This window comes from Ursus arctos, unplaced genomic scaffold (assembly GCF_023065955.2).
Source record: "Ursus arctos isolate Adak ecotype North America unplaced genomic scaffold, UrsArc2.0 scaffold_19, whole genome shotgun sequence".
Classification (NCBI taxonomy): domain Eukaryota; kingdom Metazoa; phylum Chordata; class Mammalia; order Carnivora; family Ursidae; genus Ursus; species Ursus arctos.
In genome coordinates, this window is record NW_026622863.1 from 30709272 (window position 1) to 30727867 (window position 18596).

The 18596-nt window shown below is 46.5% G+C and overlaps 1 protein-coding gene and 1 non-coding gene across 2 annotated transcripts in view; one reads left to right on the top strand and one right to left on the bottom strand.

Annotated features, from left to right (window-relative positions):
• Positions 1 to 18596, top strand: part of VAT1L (vesicle amine transport 1 like) — a 138555-nt gene that overhangs the window by 23346 nt on the left and 96613 nt on the right. Inside the window, exon 3 of the mRNA XM_026495282.4 lies at positions 1886 to 2101. Within this exon, the coding sequence (XP_026351067.2) occupies positions 1886 to 2101 (216 nt within the window). The remainder of the gene's footprint in view (positions 1 to 1885; positions 2102 to 18596) is intronic.
• On the bottom strand, positions 1008 to 1165 carry LOC113252582 (small nucleolar RNA SNORA15). The gene has a single exon (XR_003314933.2). It is a non-coding gene; the product is annotated as a small nucleolar RNA SNORA15 (small nucleolar RNA).

Genomic DNA, 18596 nt, shown 5'->3' on the forward strand with positions numbered 1-18596 from the left:
GGCTGAACTACTCTTACTGCCCTTGTGTTGACACTGGGCACCATCAGCCACTCCATGGTACTATGTACCTTTGGGTTTGCACCATTCTGTGCAAAAGTGGATGCCAGTGTTAGACCTTGGTTATGCTCTGGTCCAAGCAGTTGCATTTAAGATGATAATTCCCATCATTCATCAGTTGGTCTTCAGCCCTTCCAGGGATTGGGGCACTCACTGCCGATGGGACAGCCTCTCCTTTCCATCGGTTCCTTCATTAGACAGCAGTTCCTTCTGCTTCGTGAAATACAGTGGGTCTGTGTTTAGCATGTGATCATTGAACTGTGAGTTCCATGAGACCAGGAACCAGTCTGTTCTTTAAGAGTTAACACTGATTGTTCTTCCCTCACCTTACATGCGTCACACCAAGTACACTGTGTGCATATTACGTTACTTAATCTCCATAAGGACCCTTGCCTAATAGACTCATTTTATAGCTAAAGGAATGTAAAGAGTTATACTAATATTCCCAGAGGCGGTCGGTCCCCCTGGTGTACACCCTTAGAGAACTCTGTCGTCTTTGTAGTGCTTACCCCAGGTGTGATGAATTCATCATTTGTATCTGGAGTCAGCCTTGAGAGACTCAAATCCTGGCTCAGCTACTCCCTAGCTACATGACCTTGGGCATGTGCTTTCATTCCTCTTGGCCTCAATTTCAATGTCTGTAAAATCTATAACCATTCATCTGTAATGTGAGCTCTTATGGGCCCATCTCATAGGAGGCTTTTGTTGTTGTTTGTTGAGCAGGGAAAGAAGAGAAGTGCTAAGCTACAGAGAAAATAAAACAGGAGACTCAGTTTTAAATATATGAAACTAAAGCACATATGTATGAAAGCCATTCATTTATTGAAAATTCACTCTGACCACAGCAATTTGAATATCGCGTTAGTCCAAGCGACTCACATCAAACAGCAGAGTGGTTCAACTTCACCAGCACTTGGCAGCTCACACAAGCTATTAATATCAGTTCACTCATTTGTATTTCCCTTTAATAATGATATGCTATGAAAAGACTTGGCATGCCATCGTAACCACTTTAAAGGGAAGAATGCTTTTTTCTTTCTTTCTTTTTTTTTGCATGATATCTGGCTATGTAAACAACTGATAAAGAGAACACAGTATTCAGCCATGCCTTCTTAGGGGTTTTGTAAAGATTAGATGAATTAAAACATGTGACGCCCTTAGGACAGTGCCTACCGTATAACATGTGTCCAAAAAAGGGCTACTTGTTCGTCACATGGCACCCTCCTGTTTTGCTCTAAGTCTGGCTGTTCTCGTTCAGCCTCCTGCACTTAGATTTACACGGCTCTTCTGATGCACCACATCTCACATCTACTGTGATTGGTAATCCAGTGCTAACCTTTTGATGCAAATGCCCCAATAAATTAGCCTGGCAGGGAATCCCTAAGGAGTGGAAGAAAACAGATGAGAGTAGATTTTACTTCCAGCTCTGCCTGTTTAAATTTCCTTATGGCTTAGTTCTCCTCAACTCCAAACCAGAGATGAGATAAGAGGTTGAGTCTGTAAAATGAGCTTGTGACACTAACATGCCACGGTGTGTGATGTGATGACATTGTACATTTATGCTCGGGAAGAGGGGTAGAGAACCTGGCTTCCATGGCCCCCAGCAAGTTTTCATAGATGGGCTTCAGAGCATCCACGAATGCCTCGGAATTGGGAGGCAGGGGAGGATGAGCATACTGGAGGATTTGGTTGGTTTTTGTTTTTGTTTTTTGTTTTTTGTTTTTCTGGGAAGGAATCTATAATTTCCTCTAGGTTCTCAAGAGGATTTGAGAAATCTTTCAAAAAAGAGTAAGAAGCTTCCATTAACCCTGTGCCTCCCCATTCCCAGATCGGGGACCGTGTCATGGCATTTGTCAACTACAACGCCTGGGCAGAGGTGGTCTGCACGCCAGTGGAATTTGTCTACAAGATCCCAGATGACATGAGCTACTCGGAGGCTGCTGCATTCCCCATGAACTTCGTCACAGCCTATATGATGCTCTTTGAAGTCGCCAACCTCCGAGAAGGAATGTCTGTGCTCGTGCACTCAGCTGGCGGCGGCGTGGTAAGTTGGTTGGTCGTGCATCCTCTTCCTTGTAATCGTAACGGTGAAAGTGGACTGATACCCAGTTGCATTAGTAGCGATGATCTTTGAGGTTCTGGATGAAGCTCACGTGCATGGCAGAGCTCATACAGATGACTGTGTTGGGGGCAGGATGAGCCTCTGGAGTCTGAGAGGTCTTCAAGATGGCATGTTAGGACTCAGCGGGTCTCAGAGATGGTTTCAGTCTTTGTATCACAATGGACTGCTGAGTCAATCATGGTGCGATGCCTCATTAGTCATGTACTGCTAATATTATCTGAAACACCAAAATGGTGATGACTTACTTCGTCGATAAATTGCCATGGATTCTAGGTTGTTCCCATATTCATGACATCCTTATTCATTTGTGTTCTGCTATATTTTCTTGAGTGGGAGAGGTGAACGGAGATTGTATTAGCAAACTGGGAAATACACATAACCTAAGAATACCTGTGAGCATTGTTGAACGTGCTATCACCTGTCAGGTGTGTCTTTGAGAAGGGGAGAAATAATGGAAATACGAAATTGCTGCCTTGCAGTTCAGGGATGGCAGAAATTTCTTCTGTGGTTTGGATACGTCTCAGTGCCAGTCAGTCAGTCGCCGTTGTACACCCACAACATGGCAAGGACTGTGTTTCCATCACAGTCTACTGGGGTCCGAGTAGAACTTTAGCCTTCTGAGTGCGAGAGGTGCGAGAGGTATAACTCATTCATTCAACAAGTATTTACTGAATATATACTGTGTTCTGGATTCTGTGGGTTAGAGAATAAAGACAAGTTCCTAATACAGCCTTTAGGAGGGTTTGCTCTCGGTACTGGTGGTTCTGTGGTTTGATAAGCTCAGAAATGAACTCGTATGTTTGGGTCCATCTCAAAGATGTTTTCCCTGGAAGTTCTGCCAACATTAATTTTTTTCTTATCTTGGCTTTCTACGACTATCAAAACCCTACACAGTGTGAAGTGCCTTTCTGTTTTCCTTTCCTAGAAGACAAACTCGCATACAAAAACGTGAAGGCAGAGACATAAAACTTTCGGAAGGCCTTATGAGGAATATCTTCCATCGCGTTAGCAAATGTGCTGATGTCTTCTGACCATGAGTAAAGATATAATAAAAGCTAAACATCCTTAGTAAAGAAATGGATTTCAGTGCCAGTGAGTCTACTAGCAGCAAGCAAGCCATTTAGAATGCTGGCATTTATGGTCTCTGTGTGCTCAGCATACAAAGTGCCGGAGACTTGTTTTCATATTGTCAGTATAAGCTCCAGTGTCTACAGTGGTGCTGAACCCAGTTCTGCTGGGGACCAGTGTTTAAACATTGGCACTGATGAGGCTTCCTTTCGTGTGATTATTATTATTATTATTATTGTTATTATTATTATTATTATTATTTTCATTTTGAGTTTGTTCCTGGAATAAAGAGGAATGTATCAGGGGCATGTGTCCCACAAAAGAGAAGAAAATCTTGGGAGATAACAAGAAGTTTTTAGCATGCCTTATTCTGGGCTTCTAGACACTGAAACAGTAAGATCCAAAATGTGAAACAGATGTAGGCAAACAGGGGGAAGGGACAATGAGGTTGGAAAATAAGTGGGTGCCCATAATGTGGCCTCCGATATCCTAAAGCTTTGCTGTAGATTCTTCCTAATAGTGAGTGCATAGTGGGAAAAACAACCAGCCATGGGAGCTGGTGTTCATTTGAGGGAAACAAACCAGTTAGCAGGGGAAACCATAGCTACTCCTGGGTTCTGAGACTGGAAGTATTTCTCTGTGGTTTCTCATAGGAAATGTATGCCGACAAGCATTAAACCATCCTCCACAAAACTGTTATAATAAATGCAACTATTTCCGTGATGCTTTTTCTTATGGTGTGCCCTGAATGTCATCTAATAGCACCAAAGTAAAGCAAAAATTAGTGAAAGCAGATATCCCGGGGCCAAAAGGATGTGGTCTGGTTTAACCTACGGAGAGTTTAAAGATTTTATTTATTTATTTGACAGAGAGAGAGACAGCCAGCGAGAGAGGGAACACAAGCAGGGGGAGTGGGAGAGGAAGAAGCAGGCTCCTAGCAGAGGAGCCTGATGTGGGGCTCGATCCCATAACGCCAGGATCACGCCCTGAGCCGAAGGCAGACTCTTAACCGCTGTGCCACCCAGGCGCCCCTAACCTACGGAGAGTTTAAAGGTGTCATTGGATGGCCCAACTCTTAGGTAGTGGGTCTCTTCAAATGGTGTTTCTCCCAACCAAGAATTGATAGGTAGTGTGCAGCACTGAATTCGAGGTGGCCATTAGAGGAAAGACTTTTGGCCAAGTTCACATCCACATATGTGAATACTCAACCAAGCTGGGTGGAATTGACACTATCATACAAAAACCAAGGAGTCTTAGGGAAAGCCCAGACCATTCCATTGCTCCACAGTGGAAACAGCAGTGAGTCAACCCCAGGCAGAGCTAGGTTCCTCCCAAGGAAACAAGCAGACATTGCTCTCATGGGGGGGGGGGGGACTCCCTAGGGCGTGCTTTTTAGGCGCTGTCTGGGGTACCCTGAGGAGCAATGGAGGTGCTTCCCACCACTGTTGAACAAATCCGCTAAGTGCAGCCTCTGGCTCATGACCGCTGTGGTAGCAGGATTATGACCTCCCACTGACATCCATGTCCTCATCCCTGGCACCTGCGAGTAGTTTACCTTGCATGTCAAAGGAATTTTGCAGATGTGATTAAGGTAAAGACCTTCAGATGGATAGATTAGCCTGGATGGTCCAGGGGTGCCCAGTGTCATCACAACACTCTTTACAGATGGAAAAGGAAGGTAGAAGAGTCAAAAAGAGATTTAAAGATGGTGCAATGCTGGCTTTGCTGATGGAGGAAGAGACTACAAGCCAAGGCATGTGAGCAGTGTCTAGATGCTGGAAAAGACAGGGAAATGGGCTCTCCTCCTGGAGCTTCCAGAAGGGACACAACCCCTCTAACACTTTGATTTTAGCCTAGTGAAATCCATTCTGGACTTCCGATCTCCAGAACAAAATATAATACAACAGTGTTGGGTTTGTTTTGTTTTGTTTTTGGCCACTATTTGTGGTGATTTGTGGGTAGCTCTCATTGCAGCAGCAATAGGAAATGAAGACAGCCACATTCCCTGGGCTGCCTCCCTTCTCACTGCAGAGGGCCCGACGGGCTTGAAAAAAAAATCCAAGTAGCAAGCAAAAGAACTAGGATCCCAAATCTGGCTAATCCCAAAATCTACTGTCTCCATTCAACAACCCAAAATGTTGGGAGAACCCACATCGTTCATTCCTTCATTTATTAATTTGTTAGACAAATATTTGTTCAACTTCTACCCAGTGTTAACTGTAGAGCCAAGAGCTGTGGTCCAGGTACATGTTTCTCACTTGACGTTGATAAGATGACAAAGATTAAACCTAATTAGGATAGGGGCAACTGGGTGGCTCAGTCAGTTAAGCATCCAACTCTTGATTTTGGCTCAGGTTGTGAACTCAGGGTTGTGAGACTGAGCCCCGAGTCAGGCTGTGCACTGGGTGTAGAGCCTGCTCAAGCTTCTCTATCTCTCTCTCTCTCCTTCCGCTCCTCCCTCTCTTCCTCTCTAAAAAAACAAACCAAAAAAAACCCCAATTAGGATAAAGTTTCCTAACTCTAGTTAATATGAAGTATGCAGTTCTAATGGCACCAAGACTACTGTTTGGTTTTTATCAAAGGCTGGGGAATTTGCAGACAGAATGTGAGGAATACCAGCCTAAGCTATAATTTTGAAGGACATTAATACAGCACAGCAAGACCCTCTTATCCAAAGGGGACACGTTCCAAGACCCCCTCCCCAGTGGATGCCTGAAACTGCAGATGTACCAGACCCTACGTAGCCCATGTTTTTTCCTATCTGTACACGCCTATGATAAAGTTTAATTTATAAATTAGGCACAGTAAGAGATGAATAACAACGGTGGTAAATAGAATAACTGCAACGGCATATTGTAATAAAAGTTATGGTGATCTCTCTCTCAAAATACCTTATTGCACTGTACGCACCCTTCTTGTGATGATGTGAGGTGAGAAAATGCCTATATGCTGACCTGAAATGAGGTGAACGATTTAGGCAGTGGGATGTAGCGTTAGGCTACTATTGACCTTCTGACCAGAAGGAGGATTATCTGCTTCTTGCAGATGGATTATCTATGGATCATTGCGGGTTGACCGCGAGTAGCTGAAACCACAAACAGAAAAACTGTGGATGGGAGGGGGGGGCCCACTGCATAAGAAAATAATTCCATTCAGAGCAGGTTACTTTCTCAATGGAACTACTCCAGTGTCTACACTGCTCTGTCACATCTTTGAAGACACATTCCCCCTGACAAGAGCAGAACCAGATGGGCTGAGAAGGTAATGCCCCTGATCGTATCTTTTGAGTCTGGTCGAAAATGGGCTTATTACAATCTCTTAAAGGAAAAGTAACAAGATAAAGCAACAGAGTAGGGCTCATGTCAGGAACTCACAACAAGGATTTTGCTGCCCGACCCATTTAACAAGCTGCTATGGCTTGGAGCATCTCGGTTGGGATGTGCTCAGTTTCTACAGAGCAGCATTACTGTGTCTGACATTTGATGCTTTCCAGTTTTTGGCGTCCTTTCACCTTTGCATCATGTCATCTGAACAAGAGAGGAGCAGCCTGCGATGGGCCGCAGATCTTAGAAAGGAAAGCAGAGCTTAACTTTCAGACAGACTTAAATGGCTACTACTCAATTATTAAGTTCTATTCATTATGGATGGGGCATTTCACCATGCCATTCAAATCCCTGTAAGGGAGCAGCCACGGAGGGGAGAGCTGGGATCTTTGGAGGGGGCGTCCTGAGGCTCCCCACCTCATGTGGTCCTCTGTCAATGGCCAACTGACCATTCGTCATGTTAACATTAAAGAGGTAGAGCCTGGTGAGAGCAGGGTCCTCAGTGTGCTGGAGGATTTGGATGTATCGGATAGTCATTCCATTTTAGCAGAGAGGACACAACCGTCTGCAGAATCACTACGTGAGAATATTTTGTTGAAAACAACGTCATCATTGATCATGAAAGGTACCAGCATCTACCCGGCCAACCTAGCCAGCAACCCAGGAGTCACTGGGCGCCCTTCTCCTGCATGGGATCAGTTTCCATATCTTATGATTCATTCCTTCATTTAGTCGCTCATTCGGCACAGAGGTACAAGGGCCCACCCAGTTACAGACATCAGATTAGGCATTAGGCATTCAACAGAGAAAAGACCAGATTTTCTTCTTTCAGCAAGAAGCCCTATAAATCAAAGAAAGGTGGGCATAGAACTCACAAAATCACATGAATAACTTTGCCAAGTCCCACGAAAGCGAGATATAAGCCAATATAGTGCTTATATTAGGGAAATGACCTGGGGTAGAGGCAGGGGGTGAAGTTGGTGGGTGGGGGGCTTCCCTAAGGAAGTGGCATTTGCACTGGGATCTCAGGATGATAAGCGGGCACAGTGGACAAGACTGGAGGCGGAGGTGGAGGGTAGGGCATTCATGAGAAATAGAGGCAGGGGTAGGTATAAAGAATCTAGACAATAGGACATTTGTTATATCCACCTGCCTCTCCCTGCCCCACCTCCTGCTGGTTTTCTCATGGCCCCTGCCTCTCTCACCCACTTTCCTGCAGTGGGCATTTGATTGCCTTTGCGTGCACTGTCTCCCCTCCTAGGTCAGCGCTGTACTTGCAGCCAGCATACCGATCTGCTCTTGTCACTCCTTGCTTATAACCCACGGAGACTCCCACTGTTGGTGGGATCACGTTCAGTCTCCTGAGCTTCTTGACACAAATGGCCCTCATCTTCTGGATCTTGTCTTTCTCTCTGGCCACTTCCCCCCATTCCTCTTCTTTCAGTAACATGGAAGGACTCGCAGCTCACACAGGTGTGTGGCAGAGCTGGCTGTCCAGCTACGGATAGCATTTTCAAGCCACCTTCTCCCGCCCCTGCCCCTGTGTCCAGCTGGAGCACACACCTGAACTCAAGCCAATGGGACATGGCAGAGGCCATGTGATGCAGATCACTTGCAGGCCTGCCCCTTCCTGGGAGACCCTCCATGCTCTCTGTCTTCCCAGTTTCCCGGCAGATGGCAAGGCTGACCTGGGGGAGCGTACATTAAAGATGGCAGAGCCTCCACCCGCTCAGGACCCTCAGTGGCTGCCTTTTCAGGCCGTGTCCTATCCCTGCCCTTGCCCCACTGCCATTTAGACTTTATGTGAGCAGGGGGAGAAAAGAAACTCTTATTTTCTTAATTACTGAGATTCCAGGGATCACCTGTTACAGCAGCTACCATCGCATTTCCATTACTGCACACACAGGGCATGTGGCTCTCCTGCATCCCTGGGCTGCACCCACTTCCTCCCTCTGCTGTACCCCACGGTAAGGGCGAAGGCATGGACCCTGGAGGCAGACAGTCTACATCCAAAGCCCACCACCTCGGGCAGGCTACTCAGTTCCCTCACTGACATAATGGGAATACTAACTAACATTACATTTACTCTGCAGAGGGTTTTTACGTATGTCAAATGAGTTGGTGCTTAGAAAGCACTTATCATAGGACCCGACACGAAGTTTTAGCTATTATTGTTTTTATTATTTGTTGGTTTCCTCATCTTATCCCCTCCCCCAATCTATAAGTCCCCTCCGTCAGAACACCTGGGTCTTACTCTTTTTGTGCCTGTTCCTTGCTACTTAATAAGTGCAGTAAACATCTGTGAATCAAAAAGCTGTTGCATGCCATTTTTCTATGTTCTAGAAGAGTTATTTGCTGAGCTAAGGAGAGCCCTGTCATTGAGCTAATCCCAGGGGGAAGTAAAAATCATTCCTGGTGATCCTGTAAATTTCAATCTCTTAAGCAGCCCTCAGTAATCGTGCTCATGCCGTCCAACACTGAGTATTCTTCACAGGGTTTTTTGTCTGCATTCAGCGTGCATTACTCATTGAATGAGGCGCCCTTTTCACGGCCCTGTGGCTGTCCCACCTATCACCCCTCCATCACTCCATGGTCCAGCTATGCTCAGCCTGTATCCCTTAGCATCCCAACTAGCATGACATGCATGAGACCTTAGGGCAGGAAGGAAACAAAGACAGACACCAACTTGTGTCAAACAAACACTAGCCGTGTAGTGGAACTGTTGAAAATTTGACTCATTGTAGCCCTTGTAACAGCTCTCCTGCACTGGAGCCCACTGGACAGCACATGGCAGTGAGGAGATGGAGCATGAGCTCTAGAGTCAGACCCCAGCCCCACCTGCCCAACCACCAAGACTCAATTTCCTCATCTGTAAAATGGGCTGATACTAATGCCAGCCTTAGGTGGTACTTGTAAACGTGGGGCAGTTGTTGGCACGGGATAGACACCAGTGAAATTTGGCGATTATAATTTCCTAGATTAAGGGGTTTGGTGTTGTTTCTAAGGCTTCAATGTTCATTACCAGGAAGGCTCAAATCTGAGCACAAATATCCAGGGTCGGGGACTCCCGATCTAGTGCTCTTACCATAGCAGTGGCCTCGGAAGCGTGTGCGCCTCCCCTCGTTTCTTCTGCCTGCTCCACCTTATACCCCAGACAAGGAGGACTTCACTAGAGCAGGACCTCCTGCTCCCCAGGGGCTACAACACAAGGAAACGAAGCCTCTGAAAATTTAAAGAGGACAAAGTGGCTCTGCCATACCCTTCATGAATAATCGAAGTTATGAGGATAAATGGTTCGGCAGCTCCAGCAGCAAGGGCCGCAGCCCGAGGACTCTGGAATGGCTGACTCCTTGCTCTCCGAGGACCCCCAGGGAGAGGCCCTCACCTGCCTAAATGTCAGAGGTGCTTCGGTGACATGTCATGGAGCAACGCCCCACCTCCTTGCTTCTGGAAACCTCTGAGGCTGGCAGCTAGTGCTTGGATTCCTCACGTCGGCAGTATGGCTTAGGTTACAAAAAAATGTATCTAAGAACACTTCCTCCAAGCAATGTCTGTGTCTGCAAAAGCCTCATTTGGTCTTTATTCTAGTTGCTTTTAACTCCTTTAGAGTAAATCATGACTGGGTCAAAGAAACCATCTTTATCATAAATATTCTAAAGGTTAAATTTGGCCTCGGAGATGGGATTCATTCATTCAATTGTAGTTAAATAAATGTATTGGTTCATAAGGGGATAAGGGCTAAACAGATCGAGCCCAGTCATTTCCATTCACTGCCTGTGAGGCAGATACTATCACATCCCCATTATGACGAAGAAATGGAGACACAGAGAGGTCAAGTAACTTGCTCCAGGTCACACAGCTATGAAGAAGAGCTGGTGTGCGAACTCAGGCCCCTTTGAATACAGAGCCCATGTTTTCAACTATGAGGCAGTGCTGACAGGCTGGCAATGCTGAGAGAAGCCCTGAGCTAAAATGGATTCCACTCCATGGGTTTTGTTGGTGGGCTTTCCCCCCAGGAGCTGAGGAGGATCTGGGGTTGCCCAGGAACTGAAGCATCCTCAGGAGGAGGGGAGGGTCTTCTGCTGACATGGCCAACTAATCAAGGAGTCAGGACGATTGAGCACTCACGGAGCTGCCCCTGATGTTAACTATGCAGTTCAAAGTAAGCTCTGGCTGTCGTGTCGGTGAAGGCAGGGATGGTGTGATCTCTTCATCCTTTTGTCCTGAGCACTGAGCCAGGTCCCAACACAATAGTGTCAGTTGAAAGATATTTGTAGAGGGAATGAAGGAAAGAAAAAGGGAAAGGGGAAAGATGGGGTCCAAAAAGGTAGCATTGAAGTTACGGAACATAAAAGCCCAGATCCCAGAGTCAGAGCTGGTTTTCATCCTAGCTTCTCTAGTTTCCAGATGAGGGACCTTGAACAAGTACTTTAACTTCCTTGGACCTTGTTTCTTCATCTGTAAAAAAAATGGGTGTAATACCTATCTCATCGTTTTTCTATGGTGTTTTAAAAGAGCACTATGTAATGGGCTTTGTATGCTCTCTGGCACCCAGAAAACTCAACTGTCAGTGGCTATGATTAGTATTATTATTACCATCACGTTATTATTATCATTATCTGATCAGAGAATGTTACTCAGGGGTACCCTGGCTTTTTCAGCCAGAAGCCAGTGGGCAGCAAACAGTACAGTCGACTGGTGGCTGGTGGCTGCAAGCTGGAGGTAAGGCCGATCGCAGCTCCCTTTGTGGATCTTCCCTGACAGCTGGCTGCTCCACGTGCCCGGGGATTCGTGGGATGGTCACACAAGCCCCCTTTCAAACACCACTTTCCTCAAACACAGAAGACATAGTTAGACTTTAAGGAAAATCTAGCTCCATAGTTCCAGCCTGTGGACACATGCCAAGAACTCCCAACACATGAACTAGTCTTGGCTGAGTTTATAGCACCCTGGGGACCCATCCACTACCCCAGTGACACACCCAAAAGGCCACAGTTGCTTTCCAGAATATTATTGCCCTTATTAAGATGAAAAATCAGTTCAGCTGGGAAAGAGTGAGATGCCGAGCAAGAAGCAGCCTCGTCTGTCCTCACAGACACCACCAGGGTGTTGGCCACAGGCCTGGGTACCCTAGTGCCCGGGCTGGCCCCGGGGCACCCTGCAGCTCACTCCATGATACTCAACACCATCCACCCCTCCCCCCATTCAACACGCACTTGGGCTTTTCAGCTGTGCGGCAGGATACTGAGGTGAAATGTGAACCCCGCCTTTGCTTACATGAGCTGGAGTCCTTCTCTCACCCTGCCCCATCCTTCCCGGCCCACCATCACCACACTTGGTCATAACCCCCAACCCTGTCTCTCTCTCATCTCTCTCTGCATGGGCTCTTTCTCTTCATCTATCTTTCTGTTTCTCTGTATCTCTCTTGAGCTTGCTTTTTTATTTCTCTCTTTCTAGGTGCCTTTCTGTCTCTCTTCGTCCCTCTGTTTCTTTCTCTTTCTTTTTTCTACTTTCTTCCTTCTTTCTCTCCCACTCTCCTCCCGCCCCGAAGCCTGCAGCCTCCGTGGATATGATGCCCATTTCCCAGATGCCCCGGTTCCCTTCTGGCAGGACAGGGCTGTGGCTGTAGAACACGGGACTCATGCACCTGGTCCAGGGGATCAGAGAGGACTGTGCTTCAGAACGAAACTTAGAGCTGGTATCTAACAATAAGGAGGAGATGGGGAGGTAAGCATAGCGGAGGAAGGACAGGTGACGAGAATGGGCAATGACATGGAATCTGCACGAAGATGACCATGGCAGCAGAAAAGGAGAAAGAAGTGACCATGAGTGACTGGCAGATTAATGACCACATAGTAGCCATGCTGATCATTTTATCCCTATCCTTACCCTAAAAGCCACGTGGAGTCATAGGTTTTGAGCAGAGATTTAACTCATGGTTGACATTTTCATAAGCTCCTGTGTTGCCAAAGGGTGAATAGATTGAGGGGGTCAGGGTGTCAGCTGGGTGACTTAGAGATGGCTGTGTTCTAGAGTGTTCTCTCCGACTTCCCTCATGAGAGCACTTCGAGGGAGGGCAGTATCCAGGACTCTGTGCTTTGGGCTGGTATCACCACGGTGCTACCCTGGCTAATCCGTTCCCATCCTCGTGCCAGCCAAAACATTGGAATAACTTCACGACACGGCCCTGAGCTGGGTCAACGGGGCCCTGGGATTTAGGCCCTTGTGGTGGGCTTCGCCAGCACCATCAAGGGCAGAGAAGTGACATTATTGTGGGATTGGCTTAAAGAAGAGAAGCTCAAATAAAAGACTAAAGGTGTACTTCTCTTTATTTGGGCAACTTACTTCAACTCTTGGGACCTCAGCTTCCTCCTCCTCAGGATGAAGTGTTGATGTGAGTTTTCAGTGAGTTGATTCAGTGGTTTCCAAAGTGTGGTCCCTGGACCATCAGCGTCATCTGGGTACTTGCTAGAAATGCCAGTTCTTGGGCACCACCCCAGACCTACTACCGAGTCAGAAACTGGGATGGGGCCCATAATCTGTATTCCAGCAAGGCTCCCCTGGGAGTCTCCAGTGCAAGCTCAAGTTTGAGAACCAGTGGTATGGAGAGCTTACTTAGAACAGCAAGCAGTTCAGGAGGAAAGAGACATCACTGTCGGTGGCAGTGCTCTGTCACGTGTAAGGCACATGAAATATAGATATAAGGGTGCACTGGTATTCGTTTCAATCCTCTGTATTGATACAGGCTAGCTTATGTTTATCTTGGCACAGAAGTTGAGTCTTCGAAGCCAGACCCACCTGTATTTGCGTATCAGCTTCAGCAACTGACGGGATGATCTTAACCCAGTTGCTTAACCTGTCTGAGTCTCCGTCCCCTTGTGTGTGAGGCTGGTGTGAGATCACCACACTCCCACTGTGGTCCCTCAGTCAGAGAGAGGAGAGAATCTTCAGCCAGATGCCAGCTCCAGGTGAGCACACAGTAAATGGGGCCCATGATGACGTCTAAGCCACGCCCTCCCTCAGAGATAACGGTAATGGAGTAACGCTCTTGTTTGCATTTAGCATTTGCTAATAAAAGCAGACACAGACCGAGGAGTCAGCGCACGACCTGGCACATTACATACCCACTTAGCTATTTTTAACTGTTCTGCTGGAAATGATGTTTTAATTGCCAAATTCCAGTTTCTCAAGTTTTATGAATTTTATGTATAATATATATATATATATATACACACCTAAAATTGGGTATGGGAATATATTTTTTTCTTAACTTTATCACAAGCATGCTGTCAGGTGCCTTGCACCCATTATCTGACTGATGTTCACAACAACCCTATGAGGTAATATACTACTATCATCAACACATTTTGATATTTAGGAAACCAAGGGTTGCCAAAGTGAAGTCAGTTATCTGAAGCCACGTGGTTGGCAAAGATGGAGATGGAATTCATGGTCAGATGGGTCTTTCTCCAAGCGTGTGTTTTAAACCACTACGGTAAGGCCAGGAAACGAGGAAGGTGACAGCAGGTACAGGTTTATCCATCTGCTCGATGCTTCTGCCTACTTGCCTATTTTGGGAGCAGGGGAGCTACCTTGTTACCAGCTGTCTTTTCCAATGGCATATAGGGTCACGTTGGCCTGAGCAGCCAGGTGGCAGTGGAAGGGCAGGAGAGAAGCGTAGGGACAGGGCAACGTGGAGGGTATGCACCGAGCTACCCAGCTTGGAGGGGTAGCTGAGTTACTCCCCACTTCTCCAGAACCCCGACAGAAGGTCAATCCTAGTAGGGTTGCCAGGTTTAGCAAATATGGATTTTATCTGGCAAAATCCTTATTTCCCAGGGGCCCTGAAATTCTCCCACAAAACGTTCTAACCCCTTCCAGGGAGTTAATTACACTAGGGAGGCTGAAATCCTGGATTTAGGCGATTAGGAGATACATCCAGTGAGGAATGCATTAAGGAGGGCAAATATTTTAAGCCTCAAGAAAAGGCACTGAAAGGAGCCCTGTTCTCTAGAGCCCATCCCCAGGATGAGAAGCGGCTACGAGTTCAATGCCAAGACCTGGACTCCCCTTCTGGCGCTAAGCAGAGGCCAGTCTTACTCCCTGCGGCTCAGGACTCTCCTGCAGCCACACAAACCCACAGCATGGGGAGAGGACAGTGCCCAAAGCCCGGGGCTAGGAATGGGGACGATGGAGGAGACGGGCTTCCTCTGCCAGAAAGTACATGAGGCAGACGGTGGATCCTATTTAATCACTCAGCGGGCCTTTAGTGAGCATTTACTCTGTGCTAGGCAGCACGCTCGCTGTCTAGTAGAAGGCAGTGGCACATAAGAGAGATAGGCACATAGCCAGATAACAAATACATGTACATACATACATATGTTCTACACATGTGTATATATACCAATATATATGTTTATTTGATATGCGTGTATATACACACACACATAAAGAAAGGACCAAGATGCTGTCATTGAGAACAAACAGGAAGATGCAGATTGAATCTTAAAAGACAACCTCACTGAGTGAGTGACATTTAAGCAGAGACAAGGAGGCGATTATGTGAAAAGCGAGAGAGAAAGATCGTTGTGGGCTTCAGGAAGCAGCAGCAAAACCCCCAGGCAGGAAGTGCCGAGGGTACGAAGTGATTGGAAGGGGACTGTTCTCCCTGCCTAACCAGAGTCGCTACCCACTAGGCTTTGTGGCAGGCACCCAGATGCCCACCCACACCGCCTCCCACAGGTCGGTGCGTGGTCCCGGTTCATGCTAGCACTCATGGAGGTCATTTTCTGGTTTGACCCTGGCCGTTGTGTGGGCGGGCTGGTTACTTATGGGAGTGACTACCCCGGGAGCATCCTTGAGCACGTGACCAGAGGGGTGGGAGACAAATTCCTGAGCTTCCTCCCCCTTTGGTGGGAGGATAAGCATTAGCACCATCCACACGGTCTCTCAAAAGTCCCTACCAGGGATGAGTCCAACTGCTCACCCGGGTAAGCCATTTCACAGGCTTTCCTCTCTCAGATCTTCATCTTAGGGTCTGCTTTGGGGAAAACCGAAACCATCTGAACAAGTCATTCATACTCAGCCAAAGGTTAACTCAAGCATCCCTCCCCATCATTGCCCCCCCACCCCCAACCAAACTTCGTATCTCCTGTCATGCCCATCTGTCCATCTTCCCCTTGCAATCAAACACTTTTCAACCTGGCAGGCTTTGCTAGTTCCCTTTATTGCTCTGCCTGGCAAATTTGCATTCATCATTTAAATATCACTGCCTCTTGGAAGGCTTCCCTACGCTCTCATCTCTGTGCCTTCAACATTGTTTTACCAATATTGCTTTCACCAGACTCCATCCATCCATCCATCCATCCATCCATCCATCCATCAGATACGTATTCACTACCTCCAGATGCCAAGCACTAGCATGCCATACCTGCCCACGGGTCTTCCTGTCTAGACGGATCTTCTTGAAGTCAGAGTGGGTCTTAGGCATCTCTGTGTTTCTAGCACATAACACAGGATCCAGGATGGAGTGGGCGCTTGGCAACTGTTTGATCAGATTAAACTGATGAACTTCACCTGTTCCAGGCAGACAGCATCTGTGTAACGATAATGAGATTTTTAATTATGCAGAGGAGGATACATTTATTAAGTATGTAGAATTAATAAATGAGTATGTTTTCATCAAATTGGGAACCACATGGAGGCAGTTTCATTACTTAATATAGCTTGTAAGTCATTAAACCAGTGACCATGTTTGATTTACCAAAACCAAAATGTATTCTCAAAGCAGGAATGACTCTTGGTAGGCTCTATTTTATCACTGATCATAGAGTCTGGAATTCCTGCTTTGCTGTCCAGTCCTCTCTTTAGAACTGTGCTAAGCCTTCTTTTTTTTCTTTTCTTTTCTTTTCTTTTCTTTTTCTTTCTTTCTTTCTTTCTTTCTTTTTTTTTTTTTTTTTTGGGCTAAGCCTTCTGGCCTCAAAATTTCATACTGGTAGCGGTGCCATTTGAAATATATGACACCACCCTATCCACTGGCAATATCTTCTAAAGAACGATTCGGAGTTCGTCAAACAGGGACCCAGTCTATACTGAAACACCAAGCATCCACACTTTGTCCAACAATGTGCTAGATGCAAAATACACAGCAGCAAAGAAAACGGGTTTAGTCTCCGCCTTCTGAAACTTACAGTCAAAGATCTATGTACGAAGATGTTCCCTGAAATATGGCTTATAAAAGTGTGGCATTATAACTTCCTGTAAGACAGGGGTTGGTTAAAAGGAATTAGAATAGATCTACATAATAGAAGATTCCCCAGCCACTCAAAATGATGATGTTAAAGAATTTTTCATGGCCCACAGAAAATGCTTACAATATAAGCTTAGAAAGAAAACAATGATCAGCATACACGGTGGTATATGCAGTGGGATTCCAGCCTCATGGACAATCAAATATTGATGTTTCCATGTTGCAAAACTGCTGGCACGAAACAAGCCAGATTATATACAGTATTTATCTCTGATACGGCATTGTGGTTGGCATTTTTAGCATTCCCTGTATTTTCCAAATTTTATTCTTTACCATGGGCATGGACATGTGTTGCCTTCATAACAATACTTTTTAAAGAGCTTAGTAGAAATCAGAATAGATCCTTCCACTGCAAAATGTGACATTTCATCCTCTCATGTATCAGAAGAGCTTCCTAAGATGTTCAGAGTTTGTGCTGTGCTTGGGGAAATAATAGCTTCCATCTTGCCAGGAGCCCTTTGGGAATGAGGAAGAAGACAGGAAACTCGGAAACTGGGAGTGGTTTACCTTCAACTCCTTTGCCGATCGCAACCTATCAATATTTAGTGGCCAAAAGCAGTGGGTGTGTGAGAGGGGGGAAGGGGGCCACAAGCCAAACCATCCGCCTCTCCCTCTGTCCCCCATGCTTCTGACATACAAACCTGTGGTCCTCGAATTGGGTTGCTCTCATACTGTACCAGCGATGCAACAGAAATCTGGCAATAATGGACCCATATGCATGCTTTTGCCACAACTGAGGGTGCACAGACTGCCTGCCCCCCCGGAGTGCAGACTTGAGAGCGCTCTAAAATGCAGCAGATCACATGAGAGTACTCACTGTGTGTAAAACGAGAAGGCTAAATGATGTGGCTGCCTGAAGAAAAATACCTCTTTACGGGGCCAGGCAAGGCATTTGTCTTACGAGGACAGGTAAAGAGAGCTTGATCAGCCACTAAACAGTTCTAAAATCGGGTTGTGAAACCCAGGAGACCGTAGGATGACGGCGCTGCATTTGCAGAAACTGTGAGATATTGCTACACTGTGATTGTGAGTAGCAATGGAATTTCTCCCTACTTTTTTTGGTGCTCTTCTCATGTTTTTGATCTATTCAAGTTTTGTTATACGAAAGTAGGCTATGAACACAGAAATATCTAGAACTGCCAATGCTCAAGGGGAGGGAGATGGTCCCACCATGCCACATTTCAGAGGATTTCCATCCTCCAGGCCATTGTCCACTGGACACAGTTCTATGTGCCAATGACAGGAATTGGAGGGATTGGACACAGGCTAGAAAAAAGGATTCGGGATGTAGGAATGATGTGAGGAATATCAATGGAGTAGTAATACAGGCTGTGAGACCCCCAAGTGTATTGTTTAGCGTGCCATGCCTCCTGGGAGCAAAATCAACAGGGAGGCTTCCCACGGCACAATGTAAACGAGACCTTCAGAACCACAGAGTTGCCCCAAAACAGAATGGGCTAACTGGGGAGGCCATTCATTCTCCATTCCCGTCTCTGATCAGTTTGCATCCTGAGAGTATATAGTGGGAATGGAGTCAGGCTTTCTGCACCAGAGGGGTGGGTGGAGGGCATGGACCACTAACATGCTTAGGTCTTGAAGACCCTAAATCTAGGCTTTCGGTGCCCTTTGAGGCTCTCCCTCCTTGTGCCACCGTGTGTGACTGCCTGGCCAGAGACTTTGTGGGAGAAATGGAAGAGAGGAGTCAAAGTCCTCAACC